Source organism: Pseudopipra pipra, chromosome 5, assembly GCF_036250125.1.
Source record: "Pseudopipra pipra isolate bDixPip1 chromosome 5, bDixPip1.hap1, whole genome shotgun sequence".
NCBI lineage: Eukaryota > Metazoa > Chordata > Aves > Passeriformes > Pipridae > Pseudopipra > Pseudopipra pipra.
Window position 1 is genome coordinate 48,888,667 of NC_087553.1, and position 23,372 is coordinate 48,912,038.

At 40.0% G+C, this 23,372-nt stretch overlaps 1 protein-coding gene across 3 annotated transcripts; it reads right to left on the minus strand.

The window, feature by feature from the left end:
- Positions 1-14,583: 14,583 nt before the first annotated feature.
- GPR85 (G protein-coupled receptor 85) lies at positions 14,584-21,309 on the minus strand. 3 transcript variants are annotated; one of them, XM_064655997.1, is made up of 2 exons: positions 20,129-21,309; positions 14,584-18,528 (listed from the first exon to the last, which is right to left on the minus strand). In XM_064655997.1, the coding sequence occupies exon 2, from the start codon at positions 18,351-18,353 to the stop codon at positions 17,241-17,243; it is 1,113 nt and encodes a 370-aa protein (XP_064512067.1). In that variant the 5' UTR covers positions 18,354-18,528; positions 20,129-21,309; the 3' UTR covers positions 14,584-17,240. The 3 variants fall into 3 exon arrangements, with proteins under 3 accessions (XP_064512067.1, XP_064512069.1, XP_064512070.1); XM_064655999.1 differs by lacking the exon at positions 20,129-21,309 and adding an exon at positions 19,844-20,112; XM_064656000.1 differs by lacking the exon at positions 20,129-21,309 and adding an exon at positions 19,607-19,688.
- Between the last annotated feature and the right edge of the window lie 2,063 nt (positions 21,310-23,372).

The window sequence follows — 23,372 nt, forward strand, 5'->3', positions numbered from 1 at the left end:
TGAAGAGGAAAAGGTATTTAAATTCCAGCTTCTGTCTCATAAATTATACAAAATAAAGTATTGGGGAAATTCAGTTTATTAAGGGAAAAGCAGCTTATAAGAATAATTTTGATACACACATATGCAGATCAGCCAAGCTGACCCATGCTATCCATTTGGATCTGAAGTGAAATTAAAACATGCTATTAAACTTGGTCATCTGTACTAAGGATGAAATCTGCTAATTATTATTAGCTCTGTTATATACTGCAGTGTTGGCATCAGTATTTCATAACTAGCCTCACAGAGTAAAATATATGATCATTTCTCTTTCCTCCATACTTGCACAGCAGTCAACTGCCTAGGACACTTACAGGAATTTAAATCTCGGAATGCCAAACCAATTTTTATTCCCTGATCAATGGAGAGAGGACAGTAGCATTTTTGTGTTATTATTTACTTCAGATCTCCTTTTCCATATATGTATCAGTCCTGCAAACATTTATGTACATAATTAATTGTTTGCAGGTAAACAATTGTTTATCTCACTGAGGCTAAGACCACTAACGTTCTTACTTAATATTTTTAAATTCAATTTAAAATTCAATTTATGAAATCTCTTCAGAAATTCCCTCTATTTCTAGAGGTTTACTTTGCTGTGTGCTTATTATTAGTAGGATAGAAAAAAAACCTGTTATGTAAACTTTCTTCCTTTCTTCATGGTACATTTTGGCTTCATTCAGTGCCCACTGACACCAAAGAGAAGCTGTTACTGGCTTAAATAGATATTAGATCAAGCCCTGAGGGAAACATTCAGGATTTTGGTTTCTATGATCAGACAATGACTCACATGAGAAGACTGCTTCCCCTTTCTTGCCATTTTTGTTTGTTGCAATCCATTCCCCTTAGTCTACTGGTATTCAAATAACCTTTCTTTCAACTACAGTAACACAAGACATTTATTCCCAAGTCATTACTTTCGCTCTTTTCAAAATTGGCAGCTACTATCCTGATAACATTGAATTGCACTACAAATTCCTTTCAGAAGGAAGAGCCCTAGGCACTGGCACAGGCTGGGGGCTGACTGGTTGGAAAGCTGCTTTGCAGAAAAGGCCCTCAGAATCCTGGTGGACCCCAAATTGAACATGGACCAGTAATAAGCTCCTGTGGCAAAAGCAGTCAATGGCATTCAAAGCTGCTCTAGGAGCAGCCTTACCAGCAGGATGAGGGAAGTGATCTTTCCTATCTGCCCGGCTCTGGTGAGATACATCTGGCATACTGGGACCAGTGCTGGACTCCCCAGTACAAGAGACATGGACATATCGGAGAAAGTTCAACAAAGGCCCACAAAGACAATTAAGGGCTTGGATCACATGGCATATGCAGAGAGGCTGAGAGCTGGGACTGTTTCAGGAGGGATCTTATTGGTGTGTACAAATACCTGACTGAGGGAGTAAAGAAGTTGGAGTCAGATTCTTCCCAGTGACAGGATGAGAGGCAATGGGCACAAATTGAAAATCAGGAAAATATGAAAAAACTTCCTTATTAAAGGTTGTCAAACAGGGTGTAGACCTTCCATCCTTGGAAGCACTCAAAACCTGATTGAGTGTGGCCCTGACTGGATTTGGCCCTGAGCAACCTCCTCTAGCTGATACTCCTTGGATCAGATGCTTGCACTAGATGACCTCCAGAGGTCCCTTATAACCTCAGCTTTCCATCATTCACTTTAATAAAAAAATACTGTGTGGAAAAGTTATTGGAATGTGGTTCTTAAATCCCTGAATCCAATTCTGTGCATATATTACGAGAATAATATCTGCTATCAGAAATATCAGCAATGATGAGTTGTTACTGGTTATAGGTTATATTTGCAAGATTTGGCCCTTCATAAACTCAAGAAATTCACTTCTAACAGCCCATGCTTTCAGTTAAGGGTTGTGGGTTGTTCTTTAACAGAGCTTAGTACAAGACTGCATTCTATATACACTTCACTGCTTAGACAGGTTTGATGGAAGGAGGGAATCAATAATTTAAGTTCTTTTAAAAATATGCATAAGTACATCACAGAGAATATAAAAACTTCAGGGGAAAGGTGATATTATTATTTAATGCCTTGTTGATGAAGTTTATTTTGGTAAGCTCTTGACAGCACAAGGTAACATATCATCTTTGCGTTGACACAAACACTATCAAAATGGGAAAGGATGCACAGCAGAAAAAGATCTGCATCTAAAATAGATTTTTGAGAGCAAATTATTTTTTTCCTTCTCAGTAGTTTGTTGATTTTTTTTCTTAGAATGCTGCCAACACATTTAAGCAAAATTAAAAAGCATTTTTGTTACTGTATGTCACTCCAGGTCTGTTTAAAATTCTCAATTTCTTTCTGCCTTTCATACAACGCTGAAAAATATTGCTGGCATTTGTGATGGGGATGAATGTCTTTATATTTCCATTGTTTTTGCAGTATAGCTGTTTTCATTACTCACTGCGCTGTGTACACTGTGCTATTCATTTTTACATTGGAGACCAAGGCTTTTTCCTATTTTTCCTCTCTATGTCTTTTGTTTGGTTTGCGATGAAAGTGATTCTGAGAGCTCCAGAGGGCAGTGTTGTGCTGAAAGCGTCGGTTCTGTGGGCTCTGCCTGGATACTTTTGTGAACCAGTAGGCTGAATGTTATTTACTCACATGCAGACTTGCTTGAATGGCTTAAGTCTTAATTCACAATTGCCTTGGATATACACAGTTTATGACTGGGGTCCTTCCAACAAATAAATTAGCTGTGCTTTTGCACATAATATGATATTCAAGGTTTTTCAAATGCTGGTAGATGAAATAAATTTTTTTAAAAAGTAAAAATCTCAGTCATCTTAAATAATGTTATGCCAGATTCACCAAGTAGGTTCAATGGACTAGAATATTAATTTCCCTTCTTGTGTCACACTGGGGGAAAAGGAGGAAAGAAATCATCCTCAGGAGGGTGCAAGGCAATGCTGTTCCCCTTCTCCCTCAGGAGTTCTGCCAAGAAGCAGCAGTTTTCAGTTCCAATTAAGGCCTCTCAGAAGCACACCGAGAGAGAGGCTGCAGGAAAAGCATTAAACCTCCTTCAAGTATGGTCTCCCACACCTTCCCTTTGCCTTGCCCTGCCCTCAATGAGGTGTGCACCAGAATTGCTACAGGCCTGGAAAAAAAAAAGGATACAGGATTACCAGGTCCAATTGTCACTGTCCCCCAGACTCCTTGAAAACTTTCAGACTGCATCTTTCTCATTTTTTTAAGCACATTTCACAATTCCCCCTAAATCGCAGACACTTTGGCTGTGTCTAAGCCGACTGTGTGATGCACAGAATGGCTACTAAAATATGGTACATTCCAGTAGCCTTTCAAACCACCATACTCTCCCACCAAGAGCCATGTGCCTACCCGCCCATGCATTTCTTCTACTCCTTGCCCCAAGACTCCTGCATCTCTTATAGTCTGTCCACATCACCTCTCTTTTCCAAGCATATGCTGCTCTCAGATACTCTGCCTCTGACACTATAATTTCTGTCAGCTGTGTGATCTCCTCTTTCAGACTGAAATCCAGTGTCCATCTCCTTTCTCCTGTGGCAGTTCCTCCCTTTGCCCACCCTGCAATGACCATGGTTTATTCTTTCTTTGGCCCTCAGAGGCAACTCTTGCTGCTCAGGGTGCTACTTGGGTCAGAGGCATGAGGAAGGACAACAAAGGAATGAGTATCCTGACTCGTCAACCAGTTGGCTATGGACATGCCTATACCACCACAGCTCCCAGGTACAGAAGCATTTGCTCACCCCCTCTGACTGTAGAAATCACCTCGTCAGCTGCGTGCGGCTTAAAGCCATAGCTTGAATTGTTTGGATGCGAGCCTACATTCAGGAGGGCACTTTCAAGAGCTGGCATGCCACCTTTTTTAAACATGACCTTCAAGCAGTAGCAATGGGACAGGTATAACCTCCATAGCATGGCATGAAATGACCAGACTCACCATGTTTGGATTCTTTGCTAGATGATATGTGTAGGAAGGTACTATGGGATGGTCATTGGGAGCTGAAGCAAGGACCCGTGACAAGGGACATGGAGCATTTTGCACTTTACATTGCTTTTGAGCCTCCATACCACTGAACAATGAAGATAGACTGCAAATCTTTATAGATTTAAACAGTCTTGACAGGGTAAATCTAAGTTTTCGCCTGGGAATGATCTCTATCTTCCTACAATGAGACACTTGGAAGCATGGAGGCATCAAACAGAGCTAGCTCAGGACACGAATTAGTTTTTGATGAATTTTTGTTGAATATTATCATTGAATTCTTCAGTTGTTGTCCTCTAAGAACACATTGTCCTAAGGCTGTAGCAACCAGAAAAGGAGAAAGGAAAAAAATGACAGTGAGGCAGTACTTGTGAAGATCAAGTGTTGATAGGACAATTGCCATAGAAATACCTAAACCCTGTACCTCCAGTAGCAAAATATTACAAGTCTGTTTTTACATTTTTCAGGTTGAGTTCCGGCAGAAGTCTTTACCCTAAGAAACTACTAAACTCCAAGTGGATATTGAAGATCTACTAGCAGGCACCCACACAGGTGACAGGGGTGTCCCATGGGTATTCACAACAGCCTCATTGACAGGAACAGCAATTGACAAGCTGTTTGGAAATGCTCACAAGTGAAGTAGGTTTTCAGCATGCTCATGAAACTGAGAAATATATCACTCTTTAAACTGCTCATACAGCACAGGCAGGCTTTGCTATTAGCTCTGTTGATAAACATATCCCTAGATTTGTAACTTGAAGACAGTGATGCTCCATGCCGAGAAAAGGGAGTGGAAAAGAAAATGTTGCCATCTGTTTGTGTAGAGGTTTAAATTCATGCACCAGCTCTCCCTCACAGTGAAAGAAGAATGAGTCTTCTCTTTTCTTTACAGTCAATCTTGAGAGTGAAGCAGTGTTCATATAGTGAGATCTGAAAATAGACTGAAAGGGCGTTCACCATCAAGCCTCAGCTTCTGATTTAGATGCCTATATTGAAAGCCTCCAGAATTCAGAGAACCTCTCTCCAAATGCATCAATCAAACCATCAACCTGTTTGTTGAAGCTCCAATGACACTCAAGAGAAGCTAGGTTGCTCATGCAGACCCCTAAGGCACACACCTAGCCTCCACAGTGCTGCTATTCCCACAGGGTTATTACGGATCACCAAGGTTCTGCAGGTTTGGGTTCTAACATTGTATTGGTATGACTGGATTTCAAATATTAAGGTGTTAAAATGACATTGCTGAAATCCACCTAACTGATGACAACATTGCTGCCTGACAGAAGAAAATTTAGAAGAAATCAGGTATCAATACTTGTTTTTATTTATAATATTTTGTGGTAACCCAGATATAGAATTGCCCAGACAACTGTGACTTAATCATGTGTAACTGCCAGCTTGCATTTTTGCAGGCACATCTACCCTGACAAAGGCTTTTAATATTTAAAATCATGCAGATTATCTATTCAGTCCTCAGAAAACTCATTGTGATTAATTCAGTATCTCAGTTTCAGGCACTTCAACTGCTGACACCTTTCTTCAGGCTACAGAGAGTCTTTATTAGTTGTACTAAAAATCCTGTGCAAATATTTTTAAAATATTATTTAGTATTCGGTAAATTTTTTTTATTTGAGTATGTTACCATCTATCAATGTTGCCACGAGTTTCTAGATCTCAGAAGTGTTTTTTTACTCTCCTTTTAAAATGCATTTTTATTCTAAGTGCCTCTGTTTATGCACATTTATCAGTCATGTCTACTCAGAAATGCTTATATCATATCTGAGGTCAGGAATTCAGCTGCATTTAAATTATATGCCAGATGGATGGGCAATGCATACATTTTAGTTCTTTGACAATTTAATGAACATATCTCTTGGCAAGATAAGGTTATCTGAACATCCCAAATCATCCGTCACATTTGTCTCCAAACTTTTGGGCTGCAGTCTACTGTCAGCTAACTGCCACACTGTCTCACGAACCTTTAACTGGAAATACTCTAAAAATTATTTGCTTGCCTAGAGCCGCTGGGGGCATCTTACCATGGCCTTGTCCATTAACGAGGGTAAATTCTGACTTATAACAAGTTTGAGAAATCTAGAAACATTACATAATTAAGTCTCTCATCCTTCAAGTAAGTTATATTATTAGCCATTTAATTCAACTGGCGAACTGTGCAGAAAAAAAGTTTTCAACACACATTTTCAATCTGACCACTAATCTGGTTACCTTATTTTTTGAAGACTATCTGGAAATACTGTTGGCCCTAATATTAAAGGGTGGTCAGGACACAGAACTTCAAATAATATTTTCAGTTTCTCAGGAAGGAAAAGTCTGAGATATGAAAGTTGAAATTTCCTGCAGAAGACCAAGACTTGGCAAAACAAGCCAAATAGAACATTTCTGATTAATTTTAGCACCTATATACCAATCACATTAATATAATCTATATTTCCCTTGGAAATTGATTCACTAGTGTCTTAAACTGGGAGCCTAAAATGTCCTTGAATTGCTTAAAACTAGTGAATACTGAAAAGTTGGCTTATACGAATCACCCAAGGTCACCTACGCAGTGATTTTAGCGGCAAAACTGCAATGAGAACCTGGAAGTAACTGGCTTTCATCCTAATGGTCACTTCACTAGACCAAGATACCACCATTAACGGAGACAATGGTAATAAAACACGGCAGTGCTCTCAAATTGCACGAAAACTGCACTTGCACTGTTCTGAAAAGCTATCATTCAGTCTGAAAGTTATCAAAATTGCTGGACCAACATGTTCTAAATACATAGTGTCACAAAGAACATGTAGTTTTTCTTAGTAGAGTAACATGACAAAAAGAGCAAGAAAAAGAATATGGAAGTAGAACAGAAAATCCTGTTAAAATGTTAAAAAGGAAAGAACAGTAAATGATGGATACTATTCAGTCATTCTTCAAGCTCCTACTGAATTTAGATATAATACTGGCTACAAGACTTTGAGAGCACTGAAATGATAGTTCATAGATTCATAGAATAGTCGGAGTTGGAAGGGATCTTTTAAAGGTCATCTAGTCCCAACCCTCTGGCCATGGTGGGGGGCAGTTGTCCAGACCTCGCCACTGTTGGAATCCCTTGGTATTGTTTCCTTTTGCCATGGGTTAGCACAATGTCATTGAAGCAGAACTTCTAACAGATAACAACAACGAGTTCCTGTCTGGGCGACCCTCACTGCTGGCTCTTGCCCTCCTCCTGCAAGACAGCTGCTCATCACTTCATCCTTCCCTGACTGATATAATTCCCCTTTCTTGTTATTGTCATCCTTCTTTCCCAGAGTCCTCCACTTCCTGGAATCTCAAATCTACACCTTCCCACTTTACTCCAAGCACATTCATCCAATTTTGGTCTTTCTGCCAGCTGTCTTTCAGCTATCCTTACCTCCCATCACCCTTTCCAATAACTAGTCCTGACCCTCAACCACTCCTTTATGGGTTCCTCATCTTCTTCTGTCCTCTGTCTCCTCACCTAACAATTCTGGCATTATGCAGTCTCTCCCTTAATTAGTAAAGAAAAAAAAAAGGGGAGAATGGGCTGTATCCCCCTTATTTTGGTAACTATTCTATTATTATTCCATTTTATTATACCTCTCCCTCTCCCTTTCAAGCTCACAGACTGTAATCACTACCTGGAGTCAATGTTCTTGGCTTTCACCAGTTGTTTTCACTGAACCTTACTTTCAATATGACCTCTAACGACCTCTTTCTAACTAATGCTGTGAATCAGTAGTCATTTTCTGTTTCTCCCTCAGCTTCCATGTGACTTCATTCTGCTGTTCTTGGCTTATCATCTCTTTCTCTTTATCAGGAGATTCCAATCTGCTCATGTCGACAGGCTACCACTGACAATTATCACTGACAATTACATTTTCAGGGAACAGCCTTTGTACTTTCTCCCAAGCTACTCTTCTCTTCTGAGAATCCACCCCCTTGTTATTTTTTAATTCTTTTAAAACTTTAGTTTTCAATCATCTCTCTTGCTCTCAAAAAGAAAAAAAAAAAAGTTGGAATATGCTGGGATGGCCTTGCTCATCATGTTTACCAGTATTGCCTCAAAATGAACTTAACAGCACTGTCTCATAATTTCTTGGAATTCCACCCATCTTTTGGACAGAGACTGCTTTTTCACAGAACTTAATACAAAGAGGTAATTGTCTATAAGAAGCTATCAAGTACCATGGTTACATAAACACAAATTACAACAGGAGTTTAGATTTCAGTTCTCTAAGATCATACTATCAAGACCTTGATATAAAGAAAACAGAACTAGAAAGCTTAAGAATGTGAACTGGGCCTTAAAAAACTCATTATCAGACATGCTGGCCATCCATGAGTATAATGTATACACCAATTGTATGGCATACATCCATTGTGTTTAGGAATTAAAGTTTATACAGAGAATCCTGCCTTCACTGAAATCAATAGGCATTTCATTACTAAATCAGTATGGTCAAGGCTTTTCCATCTGCATTTTATCATACACGTTTTTTTCAATATTTGCAAAGAAGCAATCAAGTAGAATATATATAACAATAACATTTTGTTAGTTATATTCAGTGACTAGAAATTATCTTGACATCTTGGTTTCTAATTCTGTATTAGGTCTAAATGCTAAGTTTGACAATACCCAGGTACCAAAGCCAATATTTAATGGATCACATATGTGACTTAGGAAAACACTGCTTGTTTTTTTTGTGGTAGCTAGTGTTACACAGTCTCTTCTGAAATCTAAAGGAATAAATTATTTATCAGTCAGCACTTGTCCTTAAATGGCATAACTTAGATGTCAATACCACCAAAAGCATCCACATTTGCCAAATCTGTCTCGCACGAAATGGAATATTTGCACAAGAAAATTGCCAAAGCAAGAAATTAATCTCTTCAGGGGTTTCATATAATTAAATGTTGCAATAATTGTTATCATGTCAAGTATTTCTGATGCCAAAGGATTACAGTATTCCCACCGAAACTGCGTTTGCCAGTTAGGCTGGTGGTCTTCCTGGACAGGAGAGGGCAACGGTCTTTACTGTGATACTGCCTTTAAGTTAGGGCACCAAGGAGCAAATTTAACATGAAATTCTAATGCAAAAGATACAAAATAGACTTGTTTTCTCCAATACAGAAGGATACAACAAATCTCAGCTTTTGTGACAATATGCCTCTTAGAGGAAGGTCATCTCTATAGAAGAGTCTATACAAGCAATGGTGTCTGTCTTTCTGGGCATGTACATCAGAAAGAGAATGCTGACAGGAGGACACCATTTGATCCCCTTGTGTGCAAGTATGGCTAACTATGCCAAATACAAGAGTGTCTGAGAGATGTGGTAAAACTACGAGGAGCTTCCACATCTATCTCCACCCTTATAAAATTCCTCACAGCAAGATTGGGCCAAAAAGGATTTGCTCAACATACACATTCCCTTTACATGCACTTCTTTCCACCTATTAAGAACAGAAACTACTCACAGAAAACACTGAAAATAAAACAAGTTTCAAAAATTTAACTGTGACCAAATATTCCATCTAGAGTAAATCCCTAGGCTGATGAGCTCAGTGTATACTACTATATCACACAAGGTGCTTGATGCAGGAACCATCTATAACGTGTACTGCTTCCAGTCCACCACTATGTAATAAAGGGGGGAATAAGGACTCAGCTGCAGCAACACACCCCACCATACTGCAGATGTCCTTACTGTTACTTAGGAACTTATAAGAAAGTTTACAATGACTCCAAAAGCATTATTTACAACTATTAACATAGGAAGCTACTACTAAATGTCCCTCACCTTCCTTGCATCTGATTTTATACTCACTTATCATACTTGAGTGTGATACCCCATGCCCTTCACCAGGGCTTGAGCTGTCCCTACTTGTTGTATCAACTATACTACACTATTTTGGAGAGTCTGAGAAATATATTTATGCATGTATAGACTCCCTCTTGAAACCTATCAAAATGTTGCTTTTGCACATACGCTATGACAGAGATTACACTTAAAGTCCTGCTATGCCATGCTCTCACTGAGAACTAGTCAAGTAAAAAACATAAACACTGATATATATTACCAAGATCTTGTAGTCTTTATTGAGATGAGTTTCCACAAAAGAGAGGGAAAATTTTACTAGAGCAGGGATTGCAGGAATCAAGCCAAAGTTACAAGGATTACATATTGAATGGTAAGCTGCTTTCTCTTTTTCTTTTTTTTCTTGCTTTACGCCCATCTTAGTAGAGTTATGACTGAATATGTTAATCAAAATCCTATAGAACTGTATTCATTTGTGTGTGTGTGTTTACTTTTCATTTACATAATCATCTTACAAAAGGAGCATTTCTCCTTTGTGTTAGATATCTTACGATGTATTTTAAAGCTGCAGTTACTGAAATATCCTATTCCACTATCAATTCTATTGCCCAGTTATTACCATAAATTATTATACAGAAGCTAAATATACATTTCCAATCTCATGATGTCCAAACAGTCCTGCAGTCAGAGAAATCAAATGTTCCCTGTGATGTGTCCTAAGGATCTGCATTTAGTGTTCTGGAACAAACAGGAGAAATTTCCAAAGCTCAAAAGCCTTTACAGAAAAATCAGAAAGCATAATTGTAGAGTGCCTTAATTTTGAAAATAAGATTTGTGTGTTTGTAACACAGAAAATGCTTATGGAAATAAGCAAGAACAAACACTGATACGTATCTCCATAATAAGTGTAAAGCTACAAATATATTTTACTATTAGATATGTATTTTAAAGAATATACAAACTTGATTAAGCACAAAATCAAATGCTCAACTGGTAATAGGTGGGATGGAACGAGATGCCATGAATTTAAAAAAAAAAATCCAAACCAAAATCAAGAATAAAAGAGGGTATGAAATCCCAACAAGCTTACAAAAACATTTATCTCTGGGCCTCTGTTTCTTCCGTTCTTACTTCTGTTTTGAGAAGACAAACACCTATCACTTGTCTGTACCCTAAGAATGTTGTCTAGGCATCTCTTATCTCCGCTCACTGCTGAATTTCACCCATTTAGTACTCAGAGTATGTACAACCACAGTCCTACTTAGACTCAACATGGAGTGGCTTGCAGGCCTGTGGTGGGCCAGTTCCACAGGAGAGGGTTTCACTATAAGACAACATCAGGATTTCAACTGGCTCATGAACACAGACAAAAACTTTGTTGCATCCTTCAACCTTCTGCCTAGAGCAGTCATCGAGTATCTGTGCCACCCTCTTATAGTAGCTCAAGAACCTGATCCACCAAGAATATTACAGTGCAAAACTCTCTATTTTTAGCAGTTTCTTCGATTTGCATAAGGATGTTAATGTGCCTGAGCTTGATGGTTACAGAATGAAAATAAAAGGGCTCAGGAAATGTTTTAATTAATGGTGGCATGAGAATTGTGTCTATCCTGCATACACACACTGGCAAACGATAGACAAGCTGACAGAATATAACCTTGCAGGAAATGCAATGCATATCTGAAAACCTTCTTGTTGCAAAGATAACATTAACAAATGTATTTCTGGCTATTGTTTCTCTTTCCTTCAACATACATGTTTTTCAGAGATTGCCTCTTCATTCCTAAAATTGAAACTTTAACATTCCATGGAAATAAGAGAAAGAATGAACTGGAAGCATGTGACTGTAACAATATCACAAATACGTGGCATAATAATTGAAATTCAAATTAATAATTTCATACTTGGGATTTTTAACTCTACATTAGAGCAAAACTTGTCTTAGCCAACCCATGAAAGGATGAAAAAAATACACATCTTTAATCAGATGGCCCTTTAACAAAGGTGAAGTAGACTTCTCATGAATTAGCACAGGGAATTTTGAAAAATCTCTGGAGACAGTAATTTGCCTAACATTTGGAGAAGTTTTGTTGTACCTATTGCAGAGTTTGTTGAAGATTATATCAAATAAATTCTATTTTTATATATCTCATACTTATCAAGTACAAAGCATAGTACAAAACCTGTGATATGAAGAAGTCTCTCATTGCACTGAATCAGCCAATTCACTAAAGATACTGTTCTTTAACTACATAAAATCACTAAGTCCTAAAAATGTAAATAATTATTTTGTTATCTAAATTTTATGAAACATATAGATGACTGTAATTATTTAATTTCAAATGTCTGAAGACTGTTGTTACTTATTTCCTTTTTAGAATACTAAAAAATCTAACTGTGAGACTCCTTTGATCATCATATACTTATGTAATTACCCAGTTCAGTCGAACAAAAACACCACAAAAACTCTTCACTATTTATAATGAGCAATCTTTAAAGTTCACCCTTCTTCTTCTACACTGGCTAGTTAAAGATTTTATCCATTTAAGTGGAGAGCTTCATCATATTTTTTCTAAATATAAAGCATGAGCTATTTTCAGGCCACTCAAAGAAAGTCTCGGTGTATAATATCAAACTCTTTGATTTGTTGCTGGCATATGCATTGCAAAATGTCATCTTGTACTGTTTTTAATGGTCATGGCCAGAGAATGCTTATGATCATTACTGATTTAGATCACTGATTTCTTCACACTCAAGATCACTTCAGTATACAAAAGCAGAGAACCTCTATTGAATTTAATTTTGAAGAACAGTATCTCAGACTAAGCCTTCTCTTTCCTCTGAAAAAGTCAATCAGATTAGTAGTGTGCACTCATACAGCTCTCAATGAATATAAACTAGAAGGAAGTTGTCTATGTGCTATGCAGAATTGTACAGGCAACTCTCAGTTGTATGTGGGTGTGTAACCCAGGTTGCAGATTAGCAGTGCTATGCTAAAACAAAGCAGGAAAAAAAAGGAAAAACACCCACCATTCTTCTTTGAATTTCTGATCTCACTTTTTACTTCATCTTAACTTCATTCCTTGATAAATGTAATACACATAGGAAATTCTTATCTAATGTGGACATGCTTTGTATTACCTATGTGTTAGCTCTGTGCAGGTTAGTCTACTCCATTTATAGCTTCAATAATTGAGAGCTGACTGTGTAACTATGAAAGAGACCAGCAACCCACCTTCTTATTCAACATTTGCTAAAAACCAATTGCTTGTTGAAATACCTCCCTAACTCACCTCAAAAATCATCAGTTCCCTTTTATACAATTTTTTTAAACCCATGTGTAATAACAGCTTGCTGCAATACTGGATTCTTGTTAATATAAATAAAATGTGGACATGCTTGAAAGGCAAAGCAAAAGCAATACAAGTGAACAAACACAATGAACCTAAAAGGAGACAGAGTGGACTCCTCTGCCCCCAAGGCCTAGAGACTGACAGAAAGCCATTTTATAATAAGATTTTGTAGCTGTACCAAAAAACTTGCATTTATTGGCTAAATGTACATTTTATTTATTTAGAGGGTCATTAACACCAAATACGCTTTTAAAAAATAATATGCCCTTGGGCAATGTAACAAAAACAGTGGTTTCATTATGAAGGATTTGAGAAACTTGTTTCCTGCTGTCCCCTCCCAATTCTCATTTTCCTCTGCACAGCCGAAACCGGATCTGCTTCATGACCAAAGACAAAAGATAGAGAACCCCAGTGCACTAGCCAAGTGCCCTGAGATGATGACTCCATGAGCTGCAAAACCAGCTGGAAGGAACTGGCGGTCCCTCTCTGTCCTCAGGAAGGGAACGCAGACACTGACAAACACTGGGAAGGTGCTGCAGGATCTTATCTACTGGGGAGGAGGGATGGCTGACATACTTCTCAAGGAGCAGGATAAATACAACACTCAGTATAGGAAACATTTACTCTTGTAGAAGGATTGATGGAGAGGTTGTCAAAGGACTGGTGGGGCTAGAGAGGGCAGGAAAGCAACAGGGACAGACAGCTTTTTCTCCAGGGAATTTGTTCTTACTCTTTTTTTGTCATCAAAAAATTAAAACCGTTAACTTCACATTACCCATGAGCATTAAAGATCAACGCAGATATAAAATAGTGTGATATTCTTTGCTATTCTGAAAAGAGTAACTACCAGCCCTGTATTCTAGCTTTGGCAATAGCTTAGCTCCTGTACTAAAATGAAAGCAAAAGGCTTTTCATATTGTGACACAACAGTGTATGAATTGGAATGAATCTTCTTGCTCCTTTGAATTTATACCTTAATACATTAGTTTTGATATGCTGACTAGGATCAAAATGACACTGATGACAAAAACTGCAAGCACTGCTTTAATTCATGCATACATATAGTTCTTGTAGGAATCTCTCTAAACTACTTGACATTCTGTGCCAGTGAGTTCCATTGAGTAATAACTTTGCATAAAACGTTACTTCATATGTTGGCTTTTAATTTCACTGAACATCCCCTTGTCCTTTTAATGCTGGAGAAAAATAAAATACTTCTGTCACAAGACTTCTTACTGGAACAATTATAAAAATTCACTAAAGAAAAAGTACCTGTCCTCTGTCAGGTAGTAATACAGTTGCGTATTTTCATATAGCCAAAGGAATTATATTCATATCAAAAGAAAAACATTTATCAAAATATTTGCTTTCAGACTTATTTACTGTTTATTATTTTAATTTACATCAGTTACTGCTTGCAAAACTTCCAGGGAAATATTTTTAATTTTTTTTCTCTTTTCCCACTGCATAGTAAATACAGCCTTCTTAGTATTTCAGAAGCATAGTACTATAGAAATGTTAGGGCCTGCTTCTGCTACGAATGAAGTTAATGGGAAAACACCAACTGACTTTATCAGGAGTTAGGTCAGGCCCCAGATTTGCAGCTTTTGAAATTTTGTAGTTGAAAATTTTCTGGCTAATCCTCAGAACTGACTACATCTACAACTATAACATTATTTACAACTTTATTTATATGTACTTCTTTATTACAATATGTAATATCTATGTTCCTTGTAAAGGTTACTATTTTATAGAAATTAGACTGAAGTTATTGCCAATCAACCTTTTAATAAACTTAAGTGGGATGACTTTCAGAATTTTTCTCAACATACAATCCAGTTTTTATTCCTTCTTGCTATCTCTGAAAACTGCTTAACTACCTTAATTTCAAAGCCTTTTTCAGTGTAATAAAAATGTCCTTTTGGTAGAAGTTTATTGGTCCCATTTCAAATTACGTTCTAAAACATTCTTATACTGATGAGGACTCATTATTTTAGCAATTTTTCTGTTTCAACACAGTATATAAAGCCATGCCTCTCAACCAATCAACCTCAGTATAAAAGTGTATGTGAGGTCAAACAGATTGCTCATCAAATCTTTGATCAAGTTGTCTGATCACATATAGACACAACTGTCTGAATTGTTGCATATGTTGTATAATGTTATCATACAAATTTAAGTATTTCCATTATTGATTGCTGCTTGTGTATTTATATATTAACTTGCTGGTCATAAAACTGCAACAAAGGACAAGATATACCAATACTGAATTAAGACCTCTAGTTTTGCCTCTCCCAAAATTAAGAAAAATCTGTGGTTTTATGATTGACCAACTCATGATGTTGTGCTTCAAATATACACATATTCCAAAATTAAACTGTGAAGCTAATGTTAAATACTGTGTTGTAACTTTAAATATAACTGACATATTAGAACAGATAGATGGGTAATTATGATAAACTACACAATAGTGCTACTGTAGATAATATAATTTATCAATCCTGTGGTCCCCACCATTCATGCATTTACAGTTTGGGAATACAGTGACTGTAAAGGATAATAATTCATAATGGCTACATTCTCAGTACTTCATGCTAGCTCACTAGACAAAATAAAAAAGGTTAATTGTATAACTGGAAAAATGTAAAATTTTATTCCAAGAAAATTAACAAGCTACACAGGTAAATTTTGGCAAATGCAACTTTATATTGAAATCCACACATCTGTATCTGAAAGAAGGAAAGACTCACAGACTCTAATGTATTTCTAAAACACTAAGAAATCATAGTATATGCTTTCACAAGTTAAAACTTAAATAATTTAAAACAACCAATACACCAAAATGTGCAGAAAATATAAACAAGACTGTGCCTTCAGTAGAATAAATGCTTCACAAATTGTGCAAGATATCATACTAAGGCTGCGGTCTCCCCATGACAGCTGTCTCAAAATATAAACATACATCAACTGCCTGTGTTTTTCAGAACAAACTAGAAAGGGCGGTACACCTAGAAAAAAATCATATAATCCCAGTGATGTGCATATTGATTTTGGGAACCATTGGAGTAAAAAGGAAAAAAGAGGACTAAGTGATCTTTCATGCACTCCCAAATGACTGACCAGAGTTACTGATTCAATTTTCCTTGCTTATTTGCTTCAATGCTAAACAAAATGGAAGATACTAGATAACCCTTTAAGGCAACATGTGTTTATTCTGTATAATTATAACTCTTCAATTATGACTGGATATTGTTGTTAACGTTGCCTAACAGACTGATATCTAGCTTTTTAGAAAATATAAATAAGAGTCTATTAAACTTTATACCAAATCAGCAAAAAACACAGAATACAGTTAAATGTTAGTAATTTCACTGTTAAGGAAAATGGTATTTAGAAAGAGTAATATATTTGGAAAAAAAATTAAATTCGAAATCTGAACAAAAATACTGCTTTGGAATGCTCCTCAAAACTTACTCACAAGGCAAACAGATCTGTAAGTGTGATAATCCAATAATGCATGGCACATCTTTAATCAGTTACAGTACTTGAGTCCCCAGTTTTCAGTCTTTGCAAAATAATAATTGTATGAAATGTTTTAAAGGTCTTCAGATGTCTAAAATTAGTTTTATCAACACATTAACCTCATATCAATTTATTAAGATGTCCAATGCTAATCTTTCTGATGTTCTTATTTTATGTAGTGATATACACAGCATTTAGCACTGATACTTAGCACCTGCTACTTTCATAATCTAGATTTCAACCACATAAAGGAATTCAGGGCAGTAGTTCAGTCCTTTGTTCTTAATTACAAACCTTCAGCAGTGGTCAGCAGGAACATGTTTAGGTTTAAAACAGGATTAGAGGTGAGCTATTGCAAAGACTGCAGAATGTTGCCCAAATCCTTACAGCTGCTGACATCCCGTTCTTGATTTTCTCCTCAAGACATGGCTACAGGCCACAATTGCTTAGCAGAGAATGGTAGTGTTTCACAAGGCTAAAGATTTACAGATGCTCCCTCATATAACACAGTAAGGTTCCCTTGGTAACCTGGATTTTCTGCAGTAAAGAAGGGTTGTGCTGAAACAGCGCCTCAGCTCCCTGTTGGAGAAAATGCAGACAAAAGGATTGATTCCAGCTTGGGCAAAACTCATCCAGACAGCGGCCGTTAGAAATCCCCCAGGTACTACAGGCCCTCTTGCAAAAACTCTCCAGTAACAGGCTACCAAATAGGGACCCCACAAGGTCAGAAAGAGAAATGTCATGATGTAGAACATTCTGCTGATTCTCTTCTCCATTTTGAACTCATCTAAAACCAGTAGCCTCCTCCTGCCCGTGGTGTTCGCATTTTGCCTGATTCCCAACAAGGTTGGAGGTGTGGGACCCCTTCCGAATCCAGCCAGCCAATTAGCAGCTGCTTGACCACTCGCTCCAGGACCATGAAAAGTCCAGTTCTGGCTCACTGCTGCAACAAACTGGACTGGCTTCATTTTCCTGCGATCGTGAACAAAAAATATCAGCTTGAGGTAGACAAGCTGTGTGGCTAGGAGGATAAGGGCAAGAAGAAGCATAAATCCCAAGGAATCATTAGCCCTGAAGGAACGATGCTGGAAAGTGCATTGGTCTTCCTCCCTAATGAACGAGTAGGTGCCCACATCTAAAACTGGGGGGAAAGCCATGGCTACAGAGAGAGTCCAAACCATACAGATAACAGCCAAACAAGTCCAGAAGGTCAGTCTTTTCGTATAAAAACGGTGGTGGGCAATAGCTAAGTATCTTGTGACGCTTATGCAGAATAACATGAAAGCAGTGTGAAAGCAGGACAAAACCCCCAAAAAGGCAATCACCTTGCAAGTAAGAGTCCCATACGTCCAAGTAGAGCCATTTTTCACAGAGGTGAAAACAAATGGGAAACAAATTGCAGATCTGAGGATATCTGAGCAGCAAAGATCCAACAGGAAGTAGTAAGGAGCTCTATGCAAGGTCTTATCTTTGACTAGCAAAATGGAGATCAGAAGGTTACCCACAACACTGACTCCTATTATGAAACCCAGTGAAGTCAGTTTCAGAAAAGCTGTTAAAGGAGAGAGATTTTGTAAAATGTTGTCAGCTGCATGGCTGTAGTTCGCCATAGATGGATGGATGATATGTATATTGCCTCAGTCAAGTCTCATGATCTATATTTAAGAACAAGGAAAAAATAGATCCATACATCTTACTGAAAATGTAATCCACAAACAGAACTGATCTTGTGTCTAGTCATACAGTACATCCTCTTCTTTCTGATTTGTCATGCCATCAAAATATCTGAAAAAAAACGAGCTATCAGTTCTTAAGTTAACACAAAATGATGTCAGAAAGTGCTAACAAAGATGTTAATTTATGGAGATCAAATGAAGTTGTAAATTTGAGTACTATTGTTTGTTTTTAAAAATCATGAGGCTTTTTTTTTAATATACTTACTCTTTAGTATGATTGATTATTGACAGATTTGGCTTATTACAGTTTCCAACTGACCAATGCCCCTTATATTTGGTAGCACATATAATGTCACAGTGAAAGCCTCAGAGATTTTATGAATCAAAAGATTCCCAGTTTGTGAGTCCAAGAGTTAATCACTGACATCTTTTTTAAAAATCCCCAAAGAGCACTGATATTTTCACATTACCTACATTTATTTTATGTCTACTGTATTTGTCAATGTTTTAAGAGGCAGCTGCTACGTTGATACGGATCACACCCAAAGAAAGCCTGCAGAATTTATGTTTTTTAACCCAAGTCACCAAAGCACATTAAGCACAGTGTTAGTTTATGCATATTGTAAGAGAAGCAGCATTCATGATCCCCCTCCCTTCCTTCTATAAACTATAATTTCATCATTTAGGCTTTTAGATAAACAGGTATCCAGACAGTCGACAGCAGTATGCTTTAGGGTGTCGTTCCCCCCCTCCCCCGCTTTAATGCAAATCGTTAAAGCCTCGACATAATTCATAATAAGCAACGGTCAGTGTAAATACTGAGCAAAAATAGGCAACGCAGCCAAGATTTAATGCCCATCCTTTTGGGAGGGTTAGTTTTGGTTATGCTTAGATAAACATATAAATTGATATTTTTTTTAAGCTAATTAGGGCTCCGCGGTTCCCACTAATCCTCCCAGTGAATCCTACCAGAACACGTTTCATGCAATAAAATAAAATAAAGAACTGTCTGTTGCTGGGGTTTTGGGGGGTTTGTTTTTCTTTTTTTCTCCCTCCAGAGCCAGGGACAGGAGCCACAGCAGTCATGATCAGGCTCCTCCGTTATTCACACGAAGTGTTTCCTATGCCACCTCGGGTGTACAAAGGATATTCCCACTGAATCCCAGCAAAAATCCTTCCATTCTTACCGTCCACAAAAGAGCCTGATTGCTGCTGTGTAAACAGAGGCTGATCAGATCATGGCATCGTTTTAAAACCATGAAATCAGGCTCCCCCTCCCCCTCCCGCCAGCCCCGCCGCTCCCCCTCCTCCGTGGATCTGTCCCCGCGGCGGCCGGCCCTGCCTCCGCACACACTCCCGCACGCTGCACACCCGGCGCTCGCTGGCACCCTCACACCGCCGCTGACACACACATACACACTCACGGGCACAGCCGCTCCCCCTCGCCCCGCCATGCAGGGCTGGACTGCGCCGCACTGCAAGGCAGCCCGGGTGCCGCTGCTTGGCATCAGCCGCATCTGCCGGAGCCGTGCGAGAGCCCCCCGCGGCGGGGAGCTGGGGTGAGCGGAAGAGGCATTGTCTGTGAGCGCTTTCATCATGCCGCTTCTTTGGAAATCACCCCCCAGGCCCGCTCCCTGAGCGGGGGAGCCCTCCCCGCACGCACCTGCAGCCGCGGCAGCCCTCGCCGCCCCCAGCCCCTCTCCTCCTACCTGTTGGTGCCGGAGATCCCCACATGCCAGAGCCGCTGCTTGCCGCCGACCGAGGGCTGCTTTATCCTGGCGGTCTTTTCTATTCTCCTCTGCTGTCTTTCATGCTTCTTTCAATCCTTTTCCTTTTTTCCCTTTTTTTTTTTTTTTTTTTTTTTTTTTTTTTTTTTTTTACCTCGGTACCTTGGCCGAAGATCCAGTCAGTGGCTCTGGCGGCGCATGCTCGCCGCGCCTCCCCCCTGCGCGCCGAGCCCCGTCCTCCCCTGTCGCAGCGCTACAATCTCTCCCAGTAACGCAGCGGCGGAGGCCGTCTCGATGAGGGCACGGCAGCCTCGGCGGCGGCAGCTGCGGCTGTCTCAGTGAGGGCACGGCAACCTCCGCGGCGGCAGCAGCGTCCTCAGTGCTGTTCGGGCAGCCCCGGCGGCAGCAGCAGCCTCCTCAGTGAGGGGAAGGCAGCATCCTCAGTGATGGGAAGGCAGCCTCCTTGGCAGCACGTTCCCATCGCGATGCATAGCCGAGCTGGATTTACTGGCGAGCCTGGGCAAGCCAGTGAGGAAAGGGAGGGGAAGGAATCAGGTCCTGTGCTCCTTGTTTATGCCGCTGGGCTTCCCCTCCCGCCCCATTCGATTGCAATAGGGGTCTGGAGGCGCCCGCCGCGTTGCGCGTTGCAGCCTGTGTCAGGAGAGGGACCGGGCGGTTTCCTTCAGCTGCCGCTGCCTGATCTTTCCGCTCGTGGCTCCTTTTCCTCTCTCCCGATTCCCACCCGGTGAATTCCTTCTTCCTGACCCCCGAGCGAGGCAGGACTCCTTAATAAGTGCCGTTGTTCGTGGAGGGCGCATTCGCCGCGGGGCCGTGAGGACACCGCACCTTCGCCCCCCGCAGCCCGTGGAGCGGCTTCCCGACGCGCAGCCCGAAGCCGGCGCAGAGCCGTCAGCGCTCTCGCTTCATGGCGGCGGGGATGGATCCGATGTTAGCCCGTTCCGTCCGCGGCAGGGCCGGCGTTCCCCCTGGGCGCGCAGGGCGGCAGCGGCGGCCGCCGCGGAGGAGCGCCCGCCCGAACCGGCGGCCGGCGGGGATCGATCCCGAGCCGTCCCGATGATGTCATGCGGGCCGGGGGGCCGAGGCGGCGGCGCTGGGAGGCGGCGGGCTGTGGCCTGGGCCGCCGCAGGGGCCTCCCGCCGGCCCCCGCACCCGCTGGTGCCACCGCTGTAAAACCAGGAGGGAGCGGGAAGGATTTGGATAAGGCTTGAAAGAGCACGTTCCTCCGCCCTCCCGCCTCTTCGGTTTGTGTGGAAGTTTATCCGGGAGAAGTGGGAACATGAAAGCCGTGCCCCAAGAGTAATTCGCTTTGACTGCAAGGCAGTTGAGGAACAGCTTGTTTTGGGTCGAGAGATTTGGATCCTGAGGAACTTCTTCACTGGGAGCTTCTGTTCAAGGCAGAATAAATCCTTCTGGGGGACAGATTTATGGGGTTGATTCATAATGTGTGTCACATCTATGAGACCGTTAGTAGACTACAGGCATTTTTTAAGGCTGTTGTCAAGTTTAGGTTCTTTTTTTGGCACTTACTAAAAGGCATTGGAATTGGTGGCCAAACCACAAAAGCAACTTCAGTAACAGTCTGACCAAGCCCAGAGGTCTGCAGCCACTGGAAAACACAGTTATTTAAAACCAACATAGCATGTGACTTGTTTCAGCTAAAATTTATTCTTAGGCAGAAAACCCACACAAAGCTCAGGTACTACACAATTTTTTATTTTTTTCTGTTAATGTAATTACGACAACTTCATGTTGGTGCTCATCTTTGGCGTGGTAGGTGTTGGGTGGTTATTAAAGCTACTAGTTCAAGATGCACTTTTCATGTCCCAGTCACTTAAGCTAAGCAGACCTCTCCAGCTATCCTTTTTCTCTTGTTAAATATAGGTATCCACAGTGACATAGACCGTGACTTTTAAAGTAATTCTTAAAACGTGAAGGGCAAGTAGCTAAGGCAGCAAGAGCAGGCACTTTAATAGTCTGTCTAATATAGCAAAGAATTCTCTAAAAGCCATGCATGAAAATGAAACATTTGCAATGCAAGATTTGGAAGACTTATAATATGTGCTACAGGATGACTGTATGGTCAGGGCCTATTCTTGCACTCTGATATATGTTTTTTTGTTAAGAGTAAACAATACAATGTGATCATCATTGTAATAAAATAGATTCAGTGCAGTAGGTTTTAACCTTTTCTGTCTGTGCTTTCTTAGAGTTGTCACAGAATTTTATTGCATTATAACATTTTAAAACTTGCTTTCCTTTTAGACCTATCACAGACTGCTTAGAAGTAATCTGTGGACTTCAGAATTCATTCAGAATTCAACCACCAGTTCAGCATTAATTCGTCATCATAGGTGTAACCTGAGAACCAGTGCTCTAATTTTGTTCAACAAAATGTAGACATCCAGACTGAAGTGACAGCTAGTTTTCCGTCATAGTCAATGTCGAAGAAGACATGCATTAGAGAGCAGATCATCTGACTCACAAGTCTAAAAGCCATCCTATGGCTTGAACTTTATTCTTTTATTGTAAGAGTAAAGACAGGCAAGAGAAACCGTTGCTACAAAGTAAGAGATTTCTGGTGGAGTGACGTATTGCTGTGTTAAGCTGTTGCACCAGGAGCAGGTCACATCCTCCATGGAGGTAAAAAAATCCAGAAGTCATGGGGTTGGGAATCTGGGAGGCGAAGGCAGATGCTGACAAAGATGGCTCCATGAAGCAAGAACCTGGAAATGAATGTGCAATTGGAAGGTGTGGAGAAGAAGAGATCTGTAATGACAGGTGAAGAGGTCTGTGCTGACTAGTTCTTCAAAACAGCTGTGCTAGAGATATGAAAGGTTCAGAAAAAAAAAAAAGTAAGGCAGCCCTTGTTTGCAAAGTGAGTGGATTAGGGGTAGCAAAGAAGAATTTCTTGGGGCTTTGGCAAAAGGAAGGATCCTGGATCCTGAATAAACTGCCCACTACACAATATAGGGGGGGCAACACTAAGGGCAACAAGAAGGATGTTCAAAAACACAGGGGACCTGTGTCCCATACAGGCATCTCAGAAGAAAGAAGTGATTACTCTCAGGGAAGTAAATATCTTTCCCTACCTTTTCTGTTTGTTAGTTTGGGGTTGTTTGTTTGTTTGCTTGTTTGTTTTACTTACATACTGCTGTTTCCCAAGAAGGAAGGGTAAAGGGAGAGAGTGTAAGAGAAGTGTGAGTAA